This window comes from Apaloderma vittatum, unplaced genomic scaffold (genome assembly GCF_000703405.1).
Source record: "Apaloderma vittatum isolate BGI_N311 unplaced genomic scaffold, ASM70340v1 scaffold8781, whole genome shotgun sequence".
In the NCBI taxonomy this organism is placed as follows: Eukaryota; Metazoa; Chordata; class Aves; order Trogoniformes; family Trogonidae; genus Apaloderma; species Apaloderma vittatum.
In genome coordinates, this window is record NW_009700864.1 from 89,079 (window position 1) to 115,534 (window position 26,456).

A 26,456-nucleotide genomic window follows, 5' to 3' on the forward strand; every position below is an offset into this window, starting at 1 on the left:
TTTCTGGCTTTAATTCCTTTTTTTTTTCCAGTTTTACTCCTCAAGAAAAAAAGATTTAAGTGCTTATGATTGTTGTATTTATTTTCATTCCTCTCCACCCCATGCAAGAGAGACACCGTGAATAAAACCCACTTGTAAAATTGTATTTTAAGAGTTACACCACTGAGAGCACTGCTGGATCCCTTCTGGTCTTACTTTTAGCCGTGCCCCATCCTTCTTCACCTGGCTGACCAGCCTTTGGTTCACTGGCTTTCTGCTGCCACCTGTTCTCTGTCTTTCTTTTCACCTTCTCCCCTAGCATGTCTCTTTTCAATCTGATTCCTGCTCTGGTGACATCCTCTCCTTTATCATTCTTATCCTGGATGAAGGAGTTTCATTTGTAATTGTACATCCAGCACATCCCTTTGAGTCTCTGAAGCAAGTTTTCGAAGCGATTTTCTTAATTTCTTCTGTCTCCTCCTTGTCACTGAAGGTACTTCTCAGGTCACTAGTAACTCTACTCTTCATCACATTATCTCAAATAACATCTTCCCAGTATACCAAACATATTCAACTCCTCCCATTTGGATTTTGGAGTATTGTGTTCTCCTGTTTTGCTTCTTGTTTTTGCAGCTCCCTTAATCACTCCCTACTGCCTAACCCCCACTATGATACTCACTGGCAGTTTAATCTTCTTCCTTTTCTATAAATTTTTTAAAGAGTTTTTCTTTCTTTCATGTGCTCTTCCTCTGGCTCTCCTAAGTCCAGATGTCACTCCTAAAATAGTGACTCCAAAGATACATTCAAAGGACACGTGTGCCGTGGCTCAGTGCATCACAGCCTGGCCCCTGGTATTTGCTTTTCTTATGATAAGAGGTGGGCAAGGTACGTCAGTGTTATTCCTAAGTGATCTGGCAATTTGGTAAGGAAAGCTGTGTGTGATTCTGCAGACACTTCACGCTGTAGGTATGAAATTTTGCAGAAGGCACTGGTGTGATCTGGTTTTGCCCAGGGCACGATGCACCTGGATGGAAAGGGAGGGACAGAGGGAAAAAGATCAGTCTAATTTGCCACTGGGCAGTTGAACTGCAGCGTGCTACGGTGATGGTTCTCTCTGAAACATCAGTTTAATAACACAATAGAAGGCATTTTTGTTGTATTGACTTTGGGTGATAAGGAGATGGCTTCTCTCAAGCTAATAAATTTTAATTAAAACAACACAAAGTGGTGTAAAAACAGTGTTTTATTCATAGTCATTGTCTGCTCTAAGTCAAGGAGAGAAATTTAGCCAGCTAAGAGGGGATGGAGTTTTTCTTTTGAGTCTCCAAATTCATTACATAAAATTGGACTGAGACCTTTGGCGAAGGCTGATATGAAGCAATAAGGAATTGCTGTAAAATTAAGAAAAGTCCAGCTTTCATTCAGTATCCTCTAGATAGGAGATGCTTTTTATTGGCTGTTTCCTTTGGGAATGTGCTCATTACAGTAACCATCAAAATAGGAATCCTTCATCTGGAGGCACTGCTTATGTTTGCTATCTGGCTGTTTGGGCAATGAGATCTTTAATTAGTTCAGGATATAAAATATTACACAGAATTTCCTTCCAACTTTTCTTTTGTTGCTGGGGTCAGTAAGTGCAGCTTTGTTGTAATTGTGGTTGTAATGCTGTTGTCCTTGTCTAATCATAGCACACTTTTTTTTCCCCTGTAAACTGTCAGGACATATTTTTGCATTCTGTGAATAGCATAAGGAATTGTATCCTGAAGTTGATAATAAATGTTTCAAGTGTGGACAGTCATTTGGTTGACATAGATATGATATCATGACCAGTGGGGAAGTTTTATAGCTGCCCTTACAGGAGAATTTTAAAACCAGAGGGTGAGATCTGTTTTTTTTCAGGAGAGCATGAGAGATTTAGCATTGGTGTGAATGGCGCTGTGGTTTCACGCAACATTTGCTTAGAGGTTATTGCCTAGTCTTAATGGAAATTCAGGCAAATAGACTTCTCAGGACTGCTACGTGCTATTCCTCTGTCAGTGTAGTAAGTGCAGATGGCAGCAAGTCAAAGTCATTGCTTCTTATAGCCAGACAGAGCTTAAACAAGAAGGAATAGGAAGATAAAATAAGAATATACCATCCCTCGTTTAGCCTAGGTGCTATACAAATCTAGTTCAGATTTTAAAATGGAAGATGTGAGAGGATGCTGTTACTCTTTGAGAAATTCTGGAAAGCTTTCTCTCAAACCGCTGACACACAGAGGCCTCGGAGGACCAGCTGAGGAGGATGCAGCAGGAGGGCACAGCTGTTCCCCCTGGCCAAGGAGTAGCGAATGATAGTGTTTTGGGATGGAAATTCCCTTTCTTTGCTCTTCCATGTGAGACCTGCGATGGACAAATCTCATTCTTCCCGCTCTTGACTTGCTCTCTTGAGCTCCTCCTCCTATCCCTTGTGACCTTCTTCAGTCGTTGTTGTTCATGCCACCTCGCTTAACCCTGTTTTCTTTATTGGCATCGCTTCAACCTTTAGATCCGCCTTTGTGTCCCTGGACTGAGTAAAAAACACAATTCTCCAAGCATATCTGCTACTGCCAGGCACCCCTTCTCCTTTTCTCTCCTACCCAAGCTCCTTATTCCTGCTCTGTATTCTGGCTGCCTTCATCTTCCTGCTGCCAACTCTCTCTTTTCTCATCGAGTTTCTGCCCTCTGTACTCCACTGAGATTGCAGTTGACTAAACCCACAAATTATCACCTCCTGGCCAAATCCCAAAGCGTCATGCCTGTCCTTGGCCTTGACTTGTTTTTGTATTCACTGCAGATGACCCCTCTATCCCCTTCAATTCACTCTTTTCTCTGTAGCTCTTGGCAGCTATGATTGCTTCGAAGAATGACTGGTGCCTCTTATCTCTGAAGTGTGCTGTTCAGTGACTGCCTTGGCAGCCGTGTCTTCTCCATATCCCCCTGATCTCCGTATTTAGCAGGCTGCTGCCTTCTCCCTTTCAAGTCCTGATCACTTAGAAATTTCACATGTTCTGTTGCATCAGCTTCTTTTTCCATGCTGACTGCTCAGAAATAATACCCTTTAGTATAGAAACTTCCATTCCGGTTGGAATGGAAATTGGTATCTATTCCCAGACACCCCCTGCTAGTTCCTCTGCAAGTTGCTGCAATCAGCTTGTGTATTATCTCTTCCTGAAATTCCTGTTTTCTTCTTCATCATAGGGGAGAAATAAAATCCCAAACCCAGCTCTTTTTCTTTGAGCATAGGTAGGTCATTAAAGGTTACTACAGGGTTTTCCTAATGCAGCACTTCCAAAATGCCTTCATGTATCTCCACCCTTAGTGCCAGATTGACTTAATGATCTCTGGAGTCAATGTAGAGTAGCCTTTGTCCTTTTGCTCGATATCTGATTACCTCTTTTGTACAAAATGCTTCTTAAAACTCAGTAACAGGGCAAGGAGGTGAAGTTTTAGTCTGGGCAGTTCCTTCAGGGAAAAAACAGCCTCTGCTTGTAAGATCTTATAAAAAAGAAAAAAAAAAAAGACAAGTTGGAGAAGTTCAAAGCAAGTTTGTGTAAGAGTAATGGGAAGAGGGAAGGCAAGAATAAATAAAGCACTAATGAGATTATGTCTTGAAATGCGACACTTTGAGAAATGCTATTGCACACATGGATGGTAGGCTCATTGGTAGGGTTAAACCATGTATCTTTCATGTTGCTGATGTAAGAAATGGTGTAAAAGATGGCAGAACTGAGTCCATGAACTGTGTCGCAGCTCTGTTTTCAGGAGCCCACAGGGTTCAGCGTAAGAGACTGTCTGAAATTCTCCTTAAGTACTTGATTTCACTAAGGGTTCACCTCTGTGGTGTTACTTACAGGTTTCCAGCAATGCTTAGTATCTAATCATTTTGCTACTGCAGTAACAATGCATATTGTAGAGATTGTTAGATAATAATGACAGCAAAAAGTAATTCCAGCAATATATTTAGTTTATGAATGACTGTAACGTAGTAGCTTAATATCGTTGCTCTGCTGGAAGCCATGTGAATGCCCAATTATCTATACCTATTAAAAAAACCCCAACAATTATTTATAGTGGAAATAAAAATAAAGCATCTGTTTGTCACTGGGGAAAACACGCATTGCGTTGTGCTATTATAGGCCGTGCATATATTGAGATTTCTGCAGTCTCCAATCCTTTAATCATCTGTGTTAATAGCTTGTGCCGTTAGCCTGCGTGAGCTCGAGGGAGGCTTCCCCTCTGCGGTTCAGTGCTGTGCGGTGAGGCGTGTTTACCCACTTTTGTAAAACTTGATCCAGTTTTGCCCGTTGAGCAGCTGAACATGTGTTGCAGCAAATTTGCACAGCCGGTAAGTTAAACTGAAGATGAGCTGGTTAATAATGTGGGAATTTTATGCGCTCCTTGTTCAGTCGGGATATCAGTGCCAAAGTCAGTAGTAATGTGTTTGTGCACGCGTGTTTGTTTTGCTTTTTGTAGGCTTGCATTGTCTGGCTGTCCTAAGAATTGGCAGATGTTCCATTTGATTCGTGGTGCTGGATGTCACCTCCTGGAACTGGTGTTTTAATTACGTGGCACCAGATGCTTGTTTGGTGGCAAGTGAGTTGAGGTGCACTCATGCCAGGAATGGCAATGTCGTCGCAGTGCCATTGCTGCTGCCCCCTTTGTTTTGTCCTCAGAGCAATGCTTTCTGCGCTGAACATCCGTGGTATCTCCTAATTCTCAGCCTCTGATGTACTTTTTGATTGTGCCTTCAGGTTCCCTGCCAGGATTGTTCCATCAGACCTCCCTGTTTAGCCTTGAAAGGAGACGGCTGAGGGGGACCTTATTAACATATGTAAATATCTGAGGGGTGGGTGTCAAGAGGAAGGAGACAATCTCTTCTCAGTGGTGCCCAGCAATAGAACAAGAGATAATGGATTTAAGTTAGAACATAGGAAGTTCCACCTGAACATGGGGAGAAACTTCTTTACTGTGAGGGTGACAGAGCCCTGGCACAGGCTGCCCAGAGAGGTTGTGGAGTCTCCTTCTCTGGAGACTTTCAAAACCCGCCTGGACGCGTTCCTGTGTGGCTGCGCTAGGGGATCCTGCTCTGGCCGTGGGTTGGACTGGATGATTTCTAGAGGTCCCTTCCAACCCTGAACATTCTATGATTCTATGATTCTGTGACCTTGCTTTGCATGTCCCAGTGCATTGCTTAAAACTTACTTGCCAGCCAGAGTAGTGCTGCCATGTCTTCTCAGGATCTTCTCTAGCAGCATGCAGGATCAGAAACCTTGACAGCACTGTTCCTCTTCCACTTGCAAACTGAGATTGAGGCAAAGTCTTTGCTGCCATTCAGTGGCATGGTCACAGGGCCAGTTACCAGAGATCCTTTCAGCCAGCTTGTTCCAGTGGCAGCAGCTGTCCAGGCCTTCTAGAGTCAGCTTGGGCATACAAGTGATGGGTGACATGGTCTTAAGGTGAAACCCATTGTGACCATCAGACATCCAGACTCTGGGAGACAGCAGAAGTAATTCCAGGATAGCACTCAGCTTATAAATGGCTGTAATATTAACTTTAATATTCTGCTCAGCTGGGAGCCATGTAGATACCTGATTGTCAGTGTCTGTGTGTGTGTGTAAATGACACCTGTACGTAGCAAATACTCTTGGTTCATTTTTTGGACACTAACTGCGGAACAGGGAGGAGAGCTGGTTTCCCTGCCACCTTTCAGAACCTAAGGCAGAGCAGCCCATATTTCACATTCCTGGCTGCCTCTAGACATTATTCAAAGTGTTTCAGCCTCTTCGGATACCTTTTTTCCCATTTGCACTGAGCCCTGGCAGTGTCTGGGGAGAGGCTTGGTGCTCCCCGAGGCCGTGCCTGCGTTGCCGCAGAGCAGCCTTTAGACACAGCAATTCCTGTAGCCTTCCCCAGACCTGAGCGGTGCGACTGTCAGTCTCGGTACCAAGCCTGGGCCTTAAATTAAAGCTGTCTGGGGTATGTCAGAACCATTCGCGGTCACACCTCTGGCGTATGAAATAGGAGCATGCTTCGCTGAGACATTCTGGCTGTGGTGCTTTCCAGCCTAGTCCCTGGTGTGAAGATTTTGAGTGACAAATTTTCCTCTTGGATGTTCGCTTTCAGGATCCTGGCGAATTTGTGTTTTGCTTGGTATCACTGGTGCAAACATCAAGTCATTTAGAATAAACGTAGAGTAATACATCTATTTATTTTGAGAGGTTGAATGCCTGACCACAATATGTTTTCTTAAATTTTACAATTTAATAGTAGCCTGGGGTGCTGTATTAATTTTACTTTACTGCTCCAAGAGTCTGAGATAATGCTGCTCAGTTCTCTTCTGCTTTAGTTTAGCATTACTCTGAGAAATTAAATGATTGCTTGGTATCTGGAGCTTTACTCTTACTGTCGTATTTTTGACTCTGATGCTGGACTTAATCCTGCATTAAATAGGTGCAGAACTACCTGGCTGGTGGGAGTTTTATTGATGGTTGTGAAGAGCTCCTGAAATGATGTCGTATAAGGTCTAAATACTTTCTAAACAACAGCACCCTTCAAGAATTCCTGTAGACTGTCTTGGAGGAGGGAATTTGATTGCGAACCACCATGGTTAAAAATACTCTATCTGAAAGTAAGAAATGATTGACTGCTGACAGCAACCTTATATGTTTTCTCCCCACTGGCCCTGTCACCCTGTACCCTCTCAGGGTCAAAGCAAATGTAATTCCATCTTGTAGCAGAAAAAGCAAATAAACCCAAGGATATTATTATTTGTTATTGGGGTTTTGGACTTCACCACGGAATGTTTATAAGGTAAGCTCCAGTTAAACGGAGCAGACTTACCTGTTCGAGTCCAGTTTCGAATTGCGCTTCCCCGAGTACACTTGCCTGAAGGAGCCAGTATTTATCAAATGTGCTGTCAGAGTTTTAGTGCTCAGCACCGGACAAGTGGACACGTTACATCTCAATTAAGAATGGAAGATTAATGGGTGCCAGTAAATGGAGGTCATGGGTTAGAGGCATTTAATGGAAGAAATGGAAATGAAAATTGGAAAACAATCTAAGGGATCTCGAGGAGATAAAAGCAAAGGAAACTCAATTAGGGGGAGCCATGCTTCCTCCTGTTCTTGGATCTGGGATAATTTCCTGGGTTTTGTTTGGTTGGGTTTATTGCTCCCACAGTCGGCGAAGCGGCATTATAAATAAATAATTAAATTCAGTTTTACGATTTGCTCATACTGAAGCATTTCAAATACTAAAAACATAATCTCCATTTCAAAATCATGTTTAAATAGACAAATAGACTTTTTCTACCTTAAGTGCAGCCTATCGATTAGCCCTAGGCAAAGCCCACCCTAGTACTTCTGGAGCATTTCAGAACTTAAAGCATAAAATACAAGGATATTTTTTAAAGTTAAAATATGCACAAATGCAAATTCAAATGCTAAGTGGTTTTGAAAGCTCTGAACTGCATACAGTGATGGATTTGTAAGGCAATCCATGCGGAGAAAGAACACTATGCATTTACGGTCTGTCCGTTTACAGAAATGAAAATAAATCACTTTTCCTTTTGCCCTCTTTCATTTAGAATATATGTATCTGCAAGTGTATGTGCAGGTGTTTTTGCTACATATTGTCTCTGTCTGTACATATATACAACATTTCACCAAGATGAGTAAGTGTGATAAAGGGATAGAAGCCGCTGCAATGCATAATGAGCACATAAGGGTTGTGTCCACAGCAAAGCCTCTGTTTTCTGTGTCTTATTTCATTAGGGCTTGTGCTTGTGGTTTCCCTCAAGGGATCACACAGCGTATATTGGTACTGCAACATTTCATTATTTACTTTATCAAGACGTCGACTTTCCCCTCCTCTTTAGGGAACTTAGTCCGCCTCATCATAAAACACTCTAAAATTGAGCTGCTGCAGTTTATGTACGTGTACATGTACACCAGCTGGGGAATGAAATTCTTACTCCTGCTGAGGGCATCTGAGCTTTGCACCAAATAAGTAAGGAAGCGTCTAGGATGACAATGTCTCGGTGCCCCTTCGCTGCCGGCTTGCTCACTTGGCTTCCTGGCGTCTTGGGTAGAGCTACAGTGTCTCCTGGGCAAGCAAGCAGGGAAAGCCAGCAGAAAGTAACATGATTTTGGAGGGCTTTGGTGGGATAGGGGGGAGTTTTACGTCCTATGTGAAAGGCTATACCTGGGAGAGCAGCAGCCAGAGCACCTTTATTTGCTTCAGTCTGTTCAGAGCCAAAAGGAAACACCCATTGACTCGCTGGCACCATTCCCTGTGGTAACGGTAGAGGTGTCTCCGTTAAGGCTTTTGATCATTCTGCTCTGATTTGTCACAGTCCCTTGTGTATCTCAGCTTCCTGCTCTCTTCTGTTTTCATGTCTGAAGAAGCGCATCCTACCTGTGGAAGGTTTTTGAAGATAAATGTCAGACTAACGTTTCCCCAAGATTGAAAAAAACCAGTACTTGCCACCAATATACTCCCGCATATTCCCATTTACTCTTTGAACCCTGGATTTGTTATCACACAGAGTATGGAAAGTGAAACAGAAGTATAATTATGGCCTGCTTGTGCAGGGTTTGTGTTAGGTTTGCCCTTATAACCCCATCTCCACTTCCTCTATGCAAGTTAGAAAATTAAAGTTCTCTCTATTTTAATGATCATGTGCAGTTACCACAAGGTTGCTCAAGGGGTTTTGGAAAAAATCCAACATGGAAATGAATTCTAGTTATTTGACTTTTTGCAGTCACAGATATGTCTGTAGGTGAGGTGCCTCCCATGCAAAGAACTTCATATTAGAAAGATGCTGAGAGGCATCTGGGATTGCTCTTGGCAATTTCTGTGCATATTTTTGCCATACTAGGAGAGAGTCAGCTTAATTGTGAGCAGTCTTTGAAGACTGATGACTGGTTTTGGTGAAAGGTGTTTGCTATTGGGGTAGATTTTGGGAAATGGGAAAAAAAGTTCAAAGAAAGTTGCAGAAATAGCCTACTGTCTTACAAAAAAAAAAAAAAAGATAAAATCATTAAAAACTCCAAATTTTTCAGGAAAGTGAGAGAATTTGAATAACATTCAGGGCATGAGTTTTGGGCCAGTCAAGCTATGCAAAAGGTGACTTAGAAGCTGTTTTTTTCTAAGTAGGCAGCTTCTCAGCCTGCCCATTTGAGCTTCAAAAGAAAGGCTAAGTTCCACAGATACTTCAGCAGAACAACAGTTAAATCCAAGATCACCTGGCCTGGCCTGCAATTTTTACTGATCCTGCAGGTCTGTGAGTTCAGGTCTCAGTTAGTGAAAGAGCCAGATCCTGTTCATCAGTGGTCATCCAGCTTGACAGCTCAGATGAGGGCAACAGGACTTTACTGCATGGTTTGTGGTCGGGATCCGTGGTAGCAAGTGATAGGACTAGAGGAAGTGGCTGCAAGTTGTGCCATTCGAGATTTAGGCTGTGTATTAGGAAGAAGTTCTTCACTGAAAGGGTCACTGGAACAGGCTGCCCAGGACAGTGGTAGATCCACCATCCTTGACGATATTTAAACAACATGTTGATCTAGTGCTCTGGGACATGGTTTAGTGGTGACCTGACAGTGCTAGGTTAACAGTTGGACTCAATGATCTTAAAGATCTCTTCCAACCAAAGAGATTCTGTGATTCTGTGATCCAACTTGTCAGCCACCCACAGATGGTTCTGGACCTCCTTGTTTAATACAAGAATGGCGGTGGGTAAAAACATGCTGCCAGTGTGGTTTCCCTGCAGAGGTTCAGCATCTGTGCAAAGGGGCTCTTATGGATTCTGCTTTGTGGAGGGTAATACCCATTAGTGAAAGAGGTCTGAGGTGTAAGACCCATTTTTGTGCTTAGGAGTGCAACCAGAGCTGCCCTTGATTCTGTTCAACAACTGACCCTTGTCCTTTCTGAAGCAAGTAGCAAGAGATGCTCCTAATCTTTTTGATTTTGGCAGGTGGTATGAACTCAATTTTGGCCTCCAGGCAACCTTCTTAGAATTTTTACTGCTGCAGCCACCAAAACTTCTGCCCAGAGCAGAAACAGCAGCTTTGGGTGGTTTTACAGCCTCGGGACATGAGGGATGAAAGGAGGGTCTCTTCCTCAGCCTCTCTTGAGGAGAGAGCACACCTAAAATTGTACTTAAGAAAATGATGAAATGCTTTGCTCCTGGGCAGTTTAAGGCAGTACTGCTGACTGAAAATAAGTCACCTCTTTTTTTGACATGTGGAATGTTGTGTACCCTGGCCCCTGCAGTGTGATACAGAGGAAGAATTTTCGTTTTCTGGGCATAGGAAGAGTCCTCTGACTGGATCTAGTTAAAACTTCAGGTTTCAGTGCATCCAGCGTTTCAGAGTGAAACACCAAGTGTGTTACCTTGCAAAACAGCAGTGGTCTGGTACTGTATCACGGACAGTATTGACAAAGTATATACTGCCTGGAGAGCCCTTAGCCGCTGGGAAAATCACTCAAAGAAGCACAAGGGCAATTGATTGTCTTAGAAAGCCACAGGGTTGGCTGCCTGAGAGCCTTTTGTAATCTGAAAGTTTTCCTCAAGCATGGAAGGTGACCGGACTGTTCACCGGCAGTCACCCCTGCGAAACCTCCCTCCCCGTGCTCAGCCCGGACAGAAGTGATGGGCGATGCTCCAGGCTCAGTGGTGGTCATGGCCAGCAGATGTGCTGCTTCTGATGCCTTGTGCAGATCTCTAGAACAGGCTCTATGGCTTCCTGCTTGCCCTCACACGTAACAGTAAGGAGATACTGGGAGGTGTTTTTTCATTAGGTGTATTTTGTCACCTCCATGAGATGGCAACGCAGAGGCTTTTGGGACTACAAAAGAGTGACCATGGGAGTGGAGCTGGGCAGGCTGGGAGCACTGCAGCAGCCCAGCACCATCTAGTGAACCTCCTCTCCCCAAATTCCTCAGAGAAAACAGCTGGACACTGTTCACAGGTTCATAGTGCTTAAGGCCAGAAGAGACCAGATCATTTAGTTTCATCCCTTTTATATCTCTATCACTTTTATATCCTTTACTAAGTGATCTTTCTCTAACAAAAACATAGCATGCATCTGTGGCAAAGTGTTTCCCCCCCACAAGTTTGCAGCCGTTATTTGCAGATGTCTGGAGATAGGAAGAAATTATTCTGGGAATTAATCACCTGCCTTAGAAAAATAAAGAAGGGTGTCAAGCTGATTGCTGATTTTATTTTTCCTGGCTTCAGTTTTCAATCATTAGATGTTGCTCAACCTTATTTTGTTAAATTAAAGAGCCCCTTACTTCCCCGTAATATTTCCCCATGAACTTTACATGGAATTTCTAATCAAGTTGCCTCTCTGTCTTCTTATTAATAAGCTGAGCAGATTGAAATCTTAAACTCTCTTACTGTAAGTCATTATCTCTGCTCCTTATGCTGGTTGTGGAGCTCTTTTGTTTTAATCTTCTCCAATTTTTTGACACACTTGGTAAAATAGACTCTAGAGTTATGTGCAGTACATCCAAGCAGAGGAAACGTGGCTGTGCCATGCAGGAGGGTTAGCTGGTTCTCCAGTGCTGGCTCTATCTGTCATGCTCCCCTCTTCCCTGTGGCGTTCAAGTACAACGTGGCTATTAAACCCCTTTCCGAGGTACTCTTTCTCTCCTTTTTGACTGCTCCTCTGAGTTTGCATTCAAATAGAGAGAAAGATAAATTTCAGGGCTAATTTTCAGATTTCAGGGTTAATGTTGTTACATTTTTCGTAGGATTGCCCACTTGCTGTGGGCTGAAGGAAACAGCAACGAAGGGGGGAAAAGTGATGACTGTGTTTCAAGTATGATAAACAATAATGCTCTGTTTCTGCATAATATATATAACTAAAACATGAAAGACATTTACTAGGTGGAATATTCCTGATAGCCCCTTGTGTGCTGTGGCCAGCCATCCTGGGTCTGTACTCCTCAGTGCTGAGATCCATCAGAAGAGCCAGTGCCCCTCTACGTTGTACTTGAGCCTTGCCTTGTCAGCATCGCCTTCCTCGATGTGAGGGACCACTGGCTCTCCAGGGCTGCATCCCCAGGAACCAGCCTCCCCTTCAAAGCTGCCTCTGCTTCCCTCCACCTCCCTCACTGCCAGGACAAAACATCTGAAGCAGATCGGCTCCAATTTTGCAGAAATGTTCCCAAAACAGTCCACCATACTGCAGGCAGTACAAAAGATACAGGAAGACAACCCTGCACAGAAGTTGCTTGCCAGGACTTTTATCAGAATCCTTTTTAGCATCTTTTGCCTTTTTCTTTCTTTCTCCTTTTCCCGCTTCAGCTCTGCTCCGCTTGTGATCTCATTTCTAAAATAACCAGGAGCAAACCCTTCTTTTTAAAATAGCTTACTAGTCCTCCCAGCAGAGAACACATGGGTCGGACTTTGATCTCTTTATTAATCTACTCAAGAGGATGTACAGAAAATCTGGGTTATTCTGGGCATTCACCAGACCTTTTGTGAAAAAGAAGCCTCTGTACAAACAGGTTATTGTCAAGGTTTAACAGCTTTTATCGTTGGTGCTAACAGCGTGGGGATTTCTGCTGGCACCATCTTCACGTTCAACTGGGAAGACTGCAGAGTCGGGCTCAAAGCATGCAAGAGTTTTGTAATCCCAGTGGTGCTCAGAAAACAAGATAGAAGTCATCATTTGCTGTAGTGACAAACAGAGATAAATGCATGAAGAGAGGTTATAATATTGAAGAGAATTTGCAATTTGTAATTCTTGTGTCGTTGGAAAACCAGTAGCCACAAGTGCTCAAAAAAAAAAAAAAAATTCCATAGTCAGTGGAGTGGAATTATACCATTATCTGTTGTTCTACTGAGTTAGATTAAGCACAATGAATCTTCCTAGAAGCTCTTATAAAGACTTGAGGTATCTGAATTTTGCATGACACCTTGTCACAGTTGTTAAATTGCACTTTTAATTTGTTTTGCTTGCCCTTTTGGTTGAAAAGTCCAGTGTGAGTGAGCCTGAGTGAGTAGCCTGCAGTTTGTCCCATAAATAGGCATCGTATTTTGCTGTGCCTCTGGGACTAAAGAGGAAGGTGGATCTACCTGGGTTAGAGGGATGCCAGGAGCAGCCCACGTTCATGGAAGTTGAAGGACATGACTCAATCCATGGGGACTTGCCGCATGTCCCATTTGTCAGAGCAGAACAATGGATTGTCCTCTTGTTCTCAAGGGCTTCTGGTGAGTAGGAACTAGTATGTGGCCATGGTTTAGTCATCGCTGGGGCTTCATGTCTCCTCTGAGCCTTGTTTTACTGCAGGACTTTATACTGTTGTTTGACAGTCATGGAGCATCTTAAGCTTTGACAGAGGTTGTTCATAAATGAGAGGGTTTACTTATAGTATTTGTGGTTTTGAAGGCACAAATTTAATTCAGAGTTGTCCATTGTGTACTCATTGTTTATCCATGTAAGATCATTTTAATCTTTTTTTCACCCAAGCAAAAATTGTTAAAGCAAGATGAATATGGGTATTTCTTTAAATAAGTAGAGTGATATGATGAAAGATACAGAAACCATGATGAAACCTAGTCAGGTAAAAATGCTGATGCATCTTATTTCATTTAATTCATAAAGGGAAGAAGATAGAGAATTTATGTGACTAAGTATCTGCTTCAGCATCTTGATGATATGTTTGAAAAATTGCTCTGAAATTGATGTGTAAGTGACCTTGAAGATGTCGTTTTTAAGTGATAGCTCATTTTGATGTGAAGTTGTAAGCATTCCCCTCCCTGTCCCAAATAAAGCAAGTAAAGTGAATTTAAGACACTTGAAGGTAAAGAAGGGAGAATCTCACCTCAAAACTCAAGTTATGAATAACCTGGAAGATCAAGCAACTAATCTGAGATGTGCCTCTATTTCAGTGCCATTAAGGTGCCTCTTTACTGAGAATTCTGCCCTTGTGGCAGCAGTGCCACAGCCTTGGGACACCTGGGGAGCTGCAGTCAAACCCTGGAGAAAACCCAATCCCTGTGGTGGGTGCTAATTCAGTATGCAACATGTACTCTTTGAACCATATCATTCATATATATATACATGAATGTATATACACACACACTCCGTGTTTGTTAGCATTCTCATATATATATATATATGGATATATTGTATATGCATATTCATATATTTCTACATATTTATATATTAATATTGAAAATACATAAACATAGGTAATATATATTTCTTACTATTTGGACTTAAGGGATGCTGGATGGACCTAAACTTGATTGCCACCTTTAATTAATTGAACTTCCCCTGAAGTAAATGTAAAACTTCCCCCATAGTAAAAAAACTCTACCAGTAGTAAATGAAGTTTTGCATCCTGAGGCAGGGCTGGCCAGGGTGCATGGTCACGCAGAACACCATCCCCAGCCTGATGTCAAAGTCATGCCCATGCAAGCTGTGCTGATGAGGCTGTACCTGGTTTAAGGACCCTTGCCAGACCTGATCCGCAATAGCACTGTGCATCCAAGTCATGGAATTGTTCAGGCTGGAAAAGACCTTTAAGATCAAAAGAAGTGATTCTGCTCCTCTGCTCTGGTGAGACCTCACTTGGAATACTGGGTCTGGAGTAGTCTGATCTAGTTGAGAGGCGTCCCTGCCCATGACAGGGAGATTGGATTAAATGAGCTCTAAGGTCCCTTCCAACCTAGGCCATTCTATGATTCTATGATTCTGTGATCTCTGGAGCACTCAACACAAGAAGGACGTGGACCTGTTGTAGTGGGTCTAGAGGAGGCGACAAAAATGATCAAAGGGCTGGAGCACCTCTCCTGTGAAGATAGTCTGAGAGAGTTGGGGTTGTTCAGCCTGGAGAAGAGAAGGCTCTGGCGAGAGCTTTAAGCAGCCTTCTGGTACCTGAAGGGGCTAAAGAAAAGCTGGTGAGGGACTGTTCACAAGGTTGTGTAACAATAGGACAAGGGGCAATGGTCTTAAACTAGAGCAGGGTAGATTTAGATTAGACGTTAGGAAGAAGGTTTTTACTGTAACTGTGCTGAAATCCAGGCACAGGTTGCCCAGAGAGGTGGTGGAGGCTCCATCCCTGGAGACATCCAAGGTTAGGTTGGATGGGGCTCTGAGCAACCTGATCTAGTTAAAGATGTCCCTCTCACTGCAGAGGAGTTAGACTAGATGATCTTCAGAGGTCCCTTCCAGCCCAATGCATTCTATGATTCTTTGATCCTATGTTCATCGAGTCTAACCATTAACCTAGTGATGCCAGGTCCACCACTAAAACATGTCCCTAAGCACCACATCTACACATCTTTTAACTCTCTCCAGGGATGATGACTCCACCGCTTCCCTGGGCAGCCTGTTCCAATGCTTAACAACACTTGTGGTGAAGGCGTTTTTTGCAATAATCTAAGTCGCCCCTGGTACAACTTGAGGCCATTTCCTCTTTTCCTATCACTTGTTATATGAGACTGACCCCCACTTCGCTACAACCTGCTTTCAGGTCACACTTATATCCCTGACTTTGGCTGGGCTGTTGTTTGACCCAGAGGTCAGTGGAGGTTTTCATATGTACCTGATCTGGATTTTAGACCAGCTGGTCGTGCTTGATCTAAACCATTGCACGGTGGTGGTTTCTTCTGTGAGCAACAGTGTTTTACAGCATTTCTGTACACCCAGCACCACGCACACCACAGCAGCAGTGGTCCCTCCTTTGGAAAGAGTCCACACTTGAAGTTGCCCTTGAAATACATGTTGGCCTGCCACGTCCAGCAAGAGTTGTAAACCTGTTCATTATCTGCCTACTTACCTATTACATGCAGATATATTTTATTGATTAACATGTCCTCATCACAATCCTGGCTGGTTGTGATATTCATAATATTGCATTTAATAATATAGTAAAAGGTGTATTTGCAGGCTAATCCAGTGTCAGTGGATACAGCGTTGCTTTCTGATCATCTTTTACTGCTCTGGGAACTCAGACATAATATTCACTGCAGAAACTGCATTTTGAGGTAACAGTAAATTTGTACATTCGAAACATCAATATAAGAGAAATTAGAAGTTAAGCCCTAGACAGGAATATTACATATCTTGCATTGTTTGACTGGCATGGCTTATTAATGGGTTTTACATTTAAAGCACAGAAAAAGAATATTGGGAACTTCTAGGTATATATAACCTCACAAAGTTAATATTGCTTTTGGACTCATTCCTGGGCATGATCTAGTCTCCGTTTAAGTCAATGGGGATATTTCCATTTGCTTTGATAGGAGCTGGGTTTGCATTTTAATATGCATTAAAGCCTAGAAAAAATGTGCAATAAAATGAAACTGGGAGGCCACACTTTGCACAGTGGGGGAGCTTAAATGGAGACGCTGAAACAGCATTTAATCACCAGAGTAAGGAGCCTGATTTTCAAAGCCGCTGGCTGCGAGCAGTGGGGGGGATGAGCAATAGGTCTCCTTCATGCTCTGGTTGAGTTTGTGGCTGATGTGATACTGTTGTCCATATTCACAACTGGCACTGGTGATTCATGGCTTGAGAGGACTTAAAAAAGGGGTGAATATAATGCATGGTTTATTCTGATTTCCTCTGGCTTCGGTGGCCCCAGTGTGCTGAATCCATCTGGCACAGGTGCTCAGGTTCACATCTTCGTTACGCTGAAGCTGTTTAATCCTATGGGTTGTATTTACAGTTTACCCTTAATGGAAGAAAGTAAATAAATAGCTGCTGAAAGAGGTATGCACTCTGCTTTCAGCCGCACCAGAGCCATTCTGTGTGAAAGGACCTAAATAAAAAAAATATATGGGTTAGGCATAATGTCAGCTTCCTTGAAATCATAAATTTTCTTCCTTAATTGAGTGTGAAATTCCTGTCTACAAATCATGCCATTTTGGTTGATTTTACATTTGTTGCTTTGATGAATAATGGACTTGCAGTATTTTTAAACATTTCCTGCCTATGATAGCTCTCTGCTAAGTGTCGTTCAGAAATCACAGCCCTGCTCATTGCAAGAAATCCAGATTAGCTCTGATATTTGCATTTACACTCATGAATCTTTCCACAACCCCCTGGGCAGTGATGTGGTGGGGCAGGATCTCAGCGGAGCTCGAGTACAGGACCAGGGGGAGGTGGATGTATAGGTGAATGTAAAGCCCTTTCTCAGTAAGGACAGATGGGTGTGTGTAAACTCTTTCTTCACTCTCTGTGTTTTAGACTGAAACATTTTGAAAAAAATACAATTAGTCAACTGTTTTCTTCTAAAGCTGCATGTATTTATTTATTTTTTCCCAGTAAGGCAGTGCAAGTGTGCACCTTTGGCTGATGGCTCAGTGACAAGCAAGGTGTTGTGTTTGCTGCCACAGGATTCGCAGAGTCTTTGATGAGGGTCATGAATAATTAGTAGCATTTTGGAATCACTGATTTTTTTTTTTCTTTTCTTTCTTTGAATTTGAAGGATGAAACAGCCCTGACTACTTTGCTGTCACTAGGCATTCCTGACTCTGCCTCATCCCTGTCGTTTTAATTTGGGGACAAACAAGCTTCTGCTTTGTAGCTGTTTTGCACTGACCCCCTTTGTTTTGAAGCTGGAGGAGGGAGAGGCAGACTCAGGGCTCTGGAAACACATTTTTTTTGTGGCACTTTGTATGGCAGAAGCTGACGTGGCCCTTGCACATATTGAGGGTGAGTTTGCAGGTGCCCCAGGGGCTGAAGTCTGAAATGTGCATCCATCACTCTTAGTCCTTCAGTCATCTTAAAGATTATATCTTTTAATAGCTACTTTAACCGGTAAACCTTACATTTGCACTGGCAAGGAGTTGGCTTTGAGTAGGAAGAGTTGTGCCACACTCTTCACAGCTGGTAACATCTGGGAGATGCTTCTGTGGTGTCATCTCCATCCCATGCAGCAGCTGGTGGCTGAGGGCAGGCTCTGCCTTTGCTGCCTCCCACCTCCTCCCACTCCTCTGTGGGCACTCCAGGGTTAGGCTTTGGGAATAAGTGGGCTCTTCACCTTAACTGGCCTCTACTAATTTCTCAGGCTGAGATGCAGATTTGTACCATTACTTTGTATTCCTGAAAAGAGATGAGACAAACAAGCAACACTGAGGCTCTTCTCAGTCACAGAATCACACAGAATCACAGAAGGTCAGGGTTTGGAAGGGACCTCAAAAGATCATCTAGTCCAACCCCCCTGCCAGAGCAGGATCACCCAGTGTAGGTCACACAGGAATGCGACCAGGTGGGTTTTGAATGTTTCCAGAGAAGGAGACTCCACAACCTCCCTAGGCAGCCTGTGCCAGTGCTCCATCACCCTCACAGGGAAAAAGCTTTTTCTAATATTTTTGTGGAACGTCCTACGTTCCAGCTTGTACCCATTGCCCCTTGTCCTGTCATTGGATGTCCCTGAGAACAGCCTGGCACCGTCCTTCTGACACTCCCTCTTGACATATTTATAAACGTTAATGAGGTCACCCCTCAGCCTCCTCTTCTCTAAGCTAAAGAGACCCAGCTCCTTCAGCCTTTCCTCATCAGGGAGATGTTCCACTCCCTTCGTCATCTCTGTGGCTCTGCGCTGGACTCTCTCCAGCAGTTCCCTGTCTCTCTTGAGCCGAGGGGCCCAGAACTGAACACGACATTCCAGATGTGGCCAGTCGAATGACTGAGAAGAGCTGATAGTATTAAGCAGGATGTTCCCCTGAAAAACTACTGCAGTATTTTGAAAAAGAGATCATTAAGGGATTTTCTGTAATGTTTATGTTTGGTAGAAGTTTTTGGAAGGGTAGCACATACTTCCAAGTCAGTTTTCTTCCTGTCTCTGCAGGAATCTCCCCGCATCTTGTTCATCATTTGCTGAGAGTGTAAGTACTTATACTGGCAACTTTTGTAACACAGGCTACTGAGTCACTCAGCAAAATCATATGCTACATTATTTTTGGCATCTAGGCCAGTAATTTGGGTAAGAAAATAGGTTCTGTTGTCTTGTCCCAGTGCCAAGATGCCAAATGATGGGAGATTCTGGCCCATTCCTGGCAAACCATTACTCCTGTCAGTTCGCCTCTGCACTTGAGGATTTGCATTCTCCTTTTTCTGCCGCTGACTCCCAGCCATCAGACCTCGATTTGCTTTTCTCAGCTAGATTAAAGAGTCTTGTTACTCTCCTCTGTCTTTTCCTTGCCCCGCTTCTTGCAGACCACCAAGTTGTCTTTTAATCTTGCCTTGAAAAAAGCTAACTAGAATTGAACTCCTTTCAATGTTTGCGCTACGGAGAGTATTCGTGAAGGATGATCTGACTTTTAGGAGAACCGTATGTGCAAAGCCAATACCCATGGCAATGGGCACCTCTGTAAACACCCGGGCTGACAGCTCCAGTAAACACTCTCTTGCAGAGCTGTGGCAGGTCCATTCATCACATGTCCTGTGCACAAAGTACTGTCAAACACGTAAGGTAAACAAACAGGGGGCGAAAAAGAGGCGAAGAAAGAAATAATGCTTTTCTCTAATCCCTTTTTTTGTTCTAAGAGCTTCTTGGATTTCTCGAGGGTGTAGCAAAAGCATGACTTTGAGATCATTTTTGAGTGGACCTTGTCATTTGAAGTGGTCTGCTGAAAGATGTGGAGCAAGTCAATGGGAGAGGCAGGAAAGAAATCCAATTTGACAATTCTTTGTCCAGCTTCATATGCCCCAGCTTCTCACTCTTTTTTTTTTTTTTTTTTTTTGCCTTCACGCTTCAGAATGCAGCATTTCACTGTGTGCCACTTACGGGAGCCATACACAAAACATTACCCCATTATTTTACCAGGGAAAGAAGAAAAACAAGCCTTTAAGAGAAACAAGCACACAACCTTTGCATTGCTGGCACAACACCAAGCCCAAGGGCTGTACTTAATTTCCATATAAATGTGCCTAGTATTTTAATCAGAGATTAATGGACTCTGTTGTTATTTTACACTTAGAGTGTTCATAATGCACGTGGTGCTTGGCGAGTTGCATGAGGCAGATGTACTTGGAGGAATGCAGTGGCGAAGCATATCGGTGGCACCGCTTTTTGGATTGATGACTGGCTTTATTTCCTGGGCCTGAGGAAGCACTGGCTTCAGTCCTTCAGGGATGCTGCAAAATCTGTCTGAGGGCAACGTACAGAGCTGGTTTACAAACTCTTTGGTTGGATCTCAGCTGCCTTGAGCAGAAATGCGGTAGTGCCTCCGTGGTGTAGAATCCCGACGGACAGGAACATCTGTTTTTCTGTCTCGTTCAGAAATGCGACTGCAGAATCTTGGAACCTTTTTTAATCGCTTTGAATTCAGGATCTCTGCGGGTGTTTCTTCTTACTTCTTGATTTTATTTAGCTCAGACGTCATTACCGTGTTCATGTTTCTTTTCTAATTAGCAGACAGCGGGGAAGAGTGCACCACAAAAGCTGTCAAAGAAAAGCCTTAGAGCTGCTCCCAAAGGCCTCTATTCCCCTCTGCTCTCCTGACCCTGCAAACAAATTTCTATCTTTATTTAGTGTCTGTTTGTATCCATAGGCTTTGAAGTAACTAAGGTCTTTTTCTGAATTTGTTGTGGTCTCACCCAGGGGTATTCCTGGCCTTTCCCATACTTTCACTCAGCTAAAGTGAGTGAGAACCTACCTATGGGCTGCCACAGGAAATATTATAATAAGAGCAGTCTTTTTGCTTTCATGCTGTAGTGATGAAGAAACAGTGCTGATAATTAAGTGTCGTCATTAGTCTTCAGAGTTAACAGCACATATGAAGATCAAGATTGCTATCCATCTGGAAGGTGTCATTCATACCCACATAGCGAGATTGATTAAATAGTCAGGCAGCATGTGTATTCTTGTGGGTACTAACTTTGGACCCCTATTTAGGTAGACTGCAAGGAGGCACTTTGTGCAGGATGTTTAAGAACACTGTAGAAGGTATTCCTGGGGTGATGGGAGGATTTTCCATGTGGAAAACCTGAAAATGAACAAAGAGCTTCTTATTTATCAACCTGCTGTGTGGTGGTGACAGGTGAAATGACAAGACATATTGAGCAAAAGGAATTAATTTATTTCTGGGACCTTTTAATAAATCAAAAGTAAAAAGAAGAACCAGTGTAGCAGATCCGTTGGCAGTTGCTAACACTTGTTCAATGATCCTTTCCTTCTGAAATACAGAAACGGAAAGTAACTGTTGCCAGGAGTCATAAAATGAGGGACTGACTCAGAAGATAGATTTTTTATCAGGTCAGTGTTCGTGAAATTCAGCTTCATAAACAGAGGTTAATCTGCTAAAACCTTCTGTGTTCTCACTGGGGGAAAACCCTACTTATGTCAAATGTTGTTTAAAATTCTAAAATAATTCTTGCTTTCTGAATAAATCAATAGCTTTAGGAGCACTAATGTTTGTAATTTTTTGCCTCATCCTTACTCACATATATTTTATTTTTTTTATTTATTTATTTCTGCTGGGTGTCACTTATTCTGTACTCTTCTCATCCCTGGGATGTAATTTGTCTTCTGGCATTTTCATCACAGTTCATTACATATTTCACCCATGTTTCTACAGAAAGTCATTACATAGCACAGGCTGCTGCCGACGAGAGTATTTAGAATACACTCTGCCTTTGTCCTCCAATGCTGCGTTGCTCACCTTTGTTGGGTGAATAATGTATCTGAGCAAGAAGGACGTGGATCTGATGTTACTAGCAGAAGACCTAATTGTAGAACCATTTTGGTTGGAAAAGGCCTTTGAGACCTCAGTCTGAACAAGACTGGAATTGGTACTGCTCCATTACCCTTCCTCTCAATAGGATCAAATTGTCAGAAAATACTTGTCAGTTCAAACTAGCATTTAAAAAAAAATATGGAAAAAAAAATCTCAAGCTTGAAAAAAATCAAGAAAATTGAAAAAAACCTATGTCCTGAAAGACAAATGCAAGTACATCAGGCGTCACTGTAACTGTGTGGTGAGTTCTGTGCCACTTCCTGCCCAGAGCAGAGTTGGATGAGGGAACAGAGAGCGCTGTCAGCAGGTTTGGTGATGGCACAAGACTGGGAGGAGTGGCTGATACAACAGCAGGCTGTGCTGCCATTCAGAGAGACCTGGACAGGCTAGGTGGGGAGAAATTTTATGAAATACAACAAGGGCAAGGGTAGAGTTTTGCACCTGGGAAAGAACAACCCCATGTGCCAGTATAGGTTGGGGACTGACCTGTTGGAAAGCAGTGTAGGAGAAAGGGACCTGGGGGCCCTGGTGGACAGCAGGATGGCCATGAGCCAGCAATGTGCCCTTGTAGGCCAATGGCATCCTGGGGTGGGTTAGAAGGGGAGTAGCTAGTAGGTCGAGAGAGGTTCTCCTGCCCCTCTACTCTGCCCTGGTGAGGCCACATCTGGAATATTGTGTCCAGTTCTGGGCCCCTCAGCTCAAGAGAGACAGGGAACTGCTTGAGAGAGTCCAGTGCAGAGCCACAGAGATGATGAAGAGAGTGGAACATCTTGCTGATGAGGAAAGGCTGAAGGAGCTGGGTCTCTTTAGCTTGGAGAAGAGGAGGCTGAGGGGTGACCTCATTAATATTTATAAGTTTGTAAAGAGTGAGTGTCAGGAGGACAGAGCCAGTTTCTTCTCAGTGATGTCCATTGGTAAGACAAGGGACAACGAGTGCAAGCTGGAACATTGGAGGCTCCACAAAAGCATTAGGAACAACTTTTTCCCTGTGAGGGTGACAGAGCACTGGCACAGGCTGCCCAGGGAGGTTGTGGAGTCTTCTTCTCTGGAGACATTCGAAACCCACCTGGACGCATTCCTGTGTGACCTACTCTGGTGATCCTGCTCTGGCAGGGGGACTGGACTAGATGATCTTTCGAGGTCCTTTCCAAGGTTCTGTGATTCTGTGATGTCGAGAGCCAGGTCCTGGCTCCCTGGGAACAGGCAGCAGCATCTCTTCTCACTCGGTGGGCTTCTCTGTCTTATGCCATGGGTGGTTGTCCCTTAGGACAGGAGTTATGTCATTTGCCTCTTGCTGGTACCCCTTATAAAAGCAATTTAGTTAGTTTGCCAGTAAACTTCACTGTTGGATGTGTTCTGCTGTGAAATGTCTGGTGAGGTTGGCACTGGGGCTGTTCATGGTATTAGGCATCAGAAGCTCTATCATAGAATTTAAAAAGCCAGATCTGATGCATAACTTGTAAGACTGAGGGTGAGGAATAATGCAGGTAAATTACATCTCAATTTTACATACCTCATTAAGGAGATTTCCCTCCTATAGAGTGGCTGAGCACAGAGGCTGCACCTTCTGTAGCAGTGCCCAAAGTCTGCCTGAAACACCTGTCTGCCTATTCCAGTGTCTTCAAAGTTTGTCTGAGACTTCAGGCTGTCATAGAAATTTTTCAGTGCAGTCTGATACTTAAAAAACTCCAAAAAGCCAAAAAGACATGTACATTCCTTATTGCTGCTGATCTTAGAGCACCTCTTTCCCCAGTGATTAACTGATAACGTTGTTCTAAGTAGCATCAAGCACATCTGAGATTAAATTCAGGTTTCTTATGTTCCTGTCTTGCCCTACAACATCTCCACCAGTTTCCGTCTACTAATGACTTGACTTGATGGTCTGCAAACTGTTCTTCTGTATCTCAAGCTTGAGATACACTGTATTAATCCATCACCAAGATTTAATAATGATGTATTAGGAGAAAAAAATGTTCTTAGTATATGTATCGCAGAAGCGGTGGGAAAATGCATGTGCTCGTTTTGATGCTGGTTCCATTGTGTGTGTGGCACTGGTGTACTTGATCCTCTGTGCATTCACAAGTCAGTGAAGGTTTGGACCTTCACTGCAGGTCTTCCAGTTCGTAGAGGTGTTTCTAGTTTAGGGGCTCTATATCCATTTTGACCTGTTGTCTTTGTAGTTTTGGTGTTCATTTCCAGAACAGGATGGATTTCTAAATCAATTCAGGCAGAAACAAGGTGGATGGAAGTCCTTCCTGGCAGGAACTGTGCGAGAGTGGGGCTGGTGCTTCAGTGGAATGGTGGGTGCTGTGCCTCTCTGCAACTATGTTGTATACAAACACGCTTTCTCTCATGATTTCTTAGGAGCAGGTAGAAAACCAGCTGATGTTTTCTTAAACCAGTGGGTAGAGTGGTAGAAGAGCATACACTGTTTATCCAAGAGCCTCTGTTACCTGAGCTTTTGATTGCGAGTTATCAAGGATTTTGGCGTTTTGTAGTGAGTGATCTGATTATGAAATTCATCATCTATTTTCCGAGGTTAAATGGATTTATTTTAAACTGCCACCTAGATTTTCTTCTTTAGCAAGGGCACTGACAGGAGCTTGCAAAGAGAAGCCACTTTCTCTTCTGCAGTTCACTGTCAATGGTGATATCCCTCTCTACCAATGTCTTTACAAGTTTGCATCACCATCAGCAAATGATATTTCTTCTGTTATTCTGCCAGCTGCAGTCCCAACAAAGAAGAGACTATGCTGTTAGACACTTGAGAATCCATCTTTTTTACATCTCCCACGAATTTCTTGGGATAAAGAAGTGAAGTGTTGAGCAGCGCTCAAGTTTTTGTTTTCATTTTATGTAAAACATAATTAATTGTTTTTTAAGAGTGCAGCATTTGTTACATGCTGAACACATATCTGTAGTACAGCCAGGTGAAAATAGATATGAAGTTTCATTGATCTGATTCCTAAGACCCTCTGTGTGTTTTTTTTTTGCAGGAGTTATCTACACAGCAGATATTCTTGACCGGGAGACAACCAAATCCTACTGGTTGACAGTGTATGCGACTGATCACGGTGTCGTCCCACTCTACACTACTATAGAAGTCTACATTGAAGTGGAGGATGTGAATGACAATGCTCCCCTCACCTCTGAACCTATCTATTACCCCTCCGTCATGGAAAACTCCCCGAAGGATGTATCTGTCATTCAGATCCAAGCCCAGGACCCTGACTCCAGTACTAATGAAAAACTGACTTACCGGATTACAAGTGGAAATCCCCAGAACTTCTTTGTAATCAATCCCAAAACAGGTAACAAAATCCTGCTGCCTTATGGTGACGGGAAAATGCGATTTAAATATTTATCAGCTTGCTCCCCTTCAGGATCTGCTGGTGTGGCATTGTTTGCTTTTTTTTCTGGTTACTTACATGTCTAAAGCATCTTATTTATGTCTAAAGCATCCTCTTTTGCATCGGTACCCAAACGCAGTGGCAGATGATGTGCTGCAGATGTGCTGCTGAGGCGATCGCTCTTCTGTAGGTCACCAAATAGCTTCTGGCTGTTACTTCTTCCCTATGGCTATAGGGAAGAGACTTTATTACATTGAGTCTCCAGAGCAGTACTCGGAAGCAGATTCAAGCTGTTGCAATTTGTGGAGCGGTTTCTTGTCCTTTGTAAGCTGGCGTGTCAGTGCTGAAGTGGCCTGATAGTTGTCCAACACATGTAATTAGGCTTCACATTACAGTAGCTGGATGTAATTCTACAGCTTTTTTATACAAGAAAGACTGTTTAGATAATGCTAAAGTCCCTCTGGTCTTCAAAAAAAAAAAATCGTCTACGTGTTTGCATTGATTTGCAGGAGCTGGGGATGTAGATTGTGGGCACGGTGCTGCAGCTATGTTTTAAAGTTAAAGTGCTACTGCTGGCTGGGCTTCTCCCACTGCAGTGGAGTGTTGCACCCATGCACACCAGCTCTGCACATCTCTCTGCCTTTGTTGTCTTTGCTGAACCAGGCATCCTTGATACCTGGTTGGTGAAGAAATTGTCCCAGGAGACATAGCCCAAGGACACAGATACTCTGGTAGGTGCCCATCTGTGCTTGGCTGCGGGTGGTCCTTGCTCCAGTGTGTACCCTTGCTCTTTATCTGGCTTATGGGGACCCTCCGTCATGGTCTGGAGCTAGAGAGTTGGCAGGGTTCTTTTGCAACAATAGGCTGATCGTGGTCAACAAAGTTCAGAGGATTTACACAGCTCTCCTGCTGGTTGCAATGCTTGGATTTTGATTTTTTTTTTTTAAAAAAAAAGTTTTATTTACATCTGCTGCAAATTTCTAAATAGCTAGAAACTAAGAAGGAATAGACCTGAGAGGGAGCATCTTTATTTTGGTGTAGGAAAATGACATCCACTAAGTAGGTTTTCAACATTTGGCTGGGCAATCCTATTGCAATGTGTAGCATAAGAAGGGGTCAGGATCTTTTCAGGCATAAGCCCAGGTGAAGAATCATGGAGCTTGTATAATTGCTGTGTTCAATCTGCTGAGCCCTAAGGCACATATCTCACTTATTTTTAACACTTGAAATGGTCGAAGATAGCTCTTCCATCTGCATCCCTTCTCCCCCTCCCCACCCTATAAATCCCATCTGGGCAAAGTAGCAGAGTTAGGACTCGGCAGTGTTTAATGCTTGTGCTTCCCTCCGCTCGCCTCGGCTCCGTTCAACCTCACGGAAGCCGGGCGAGGCTGTGCCCCAGAA

The 26,456-nt window shown here is 43.3% G+C and overlaps 1 protein-coding gene across 1 annotated transcript in view; it reads left to right on the forward strand.

Moving 5' to 3' along the window:
• The window catches only part of LOC104281061 (protocadherin Fat 3-like), a gene marked incomplete at its 3' end in the record, with an annotated part of 102,478 nt that extends 77,462 nt beyond the window's left edge, over positions 1–25,016 (forward strand). Inside the window, exon 3 of the mRNA XM_009878922.1 lies at positions 24,702–25,016. Within this exon, the coding sequence (XP_009877224.1) occupies positions 24,702–25,016 (315 nt within the window). The remainder of the gene's footprint in view (positions 1–24,701) is intronic.
• Positions 25,017–26,456: the final 1,440 nt, after the last annotated feature.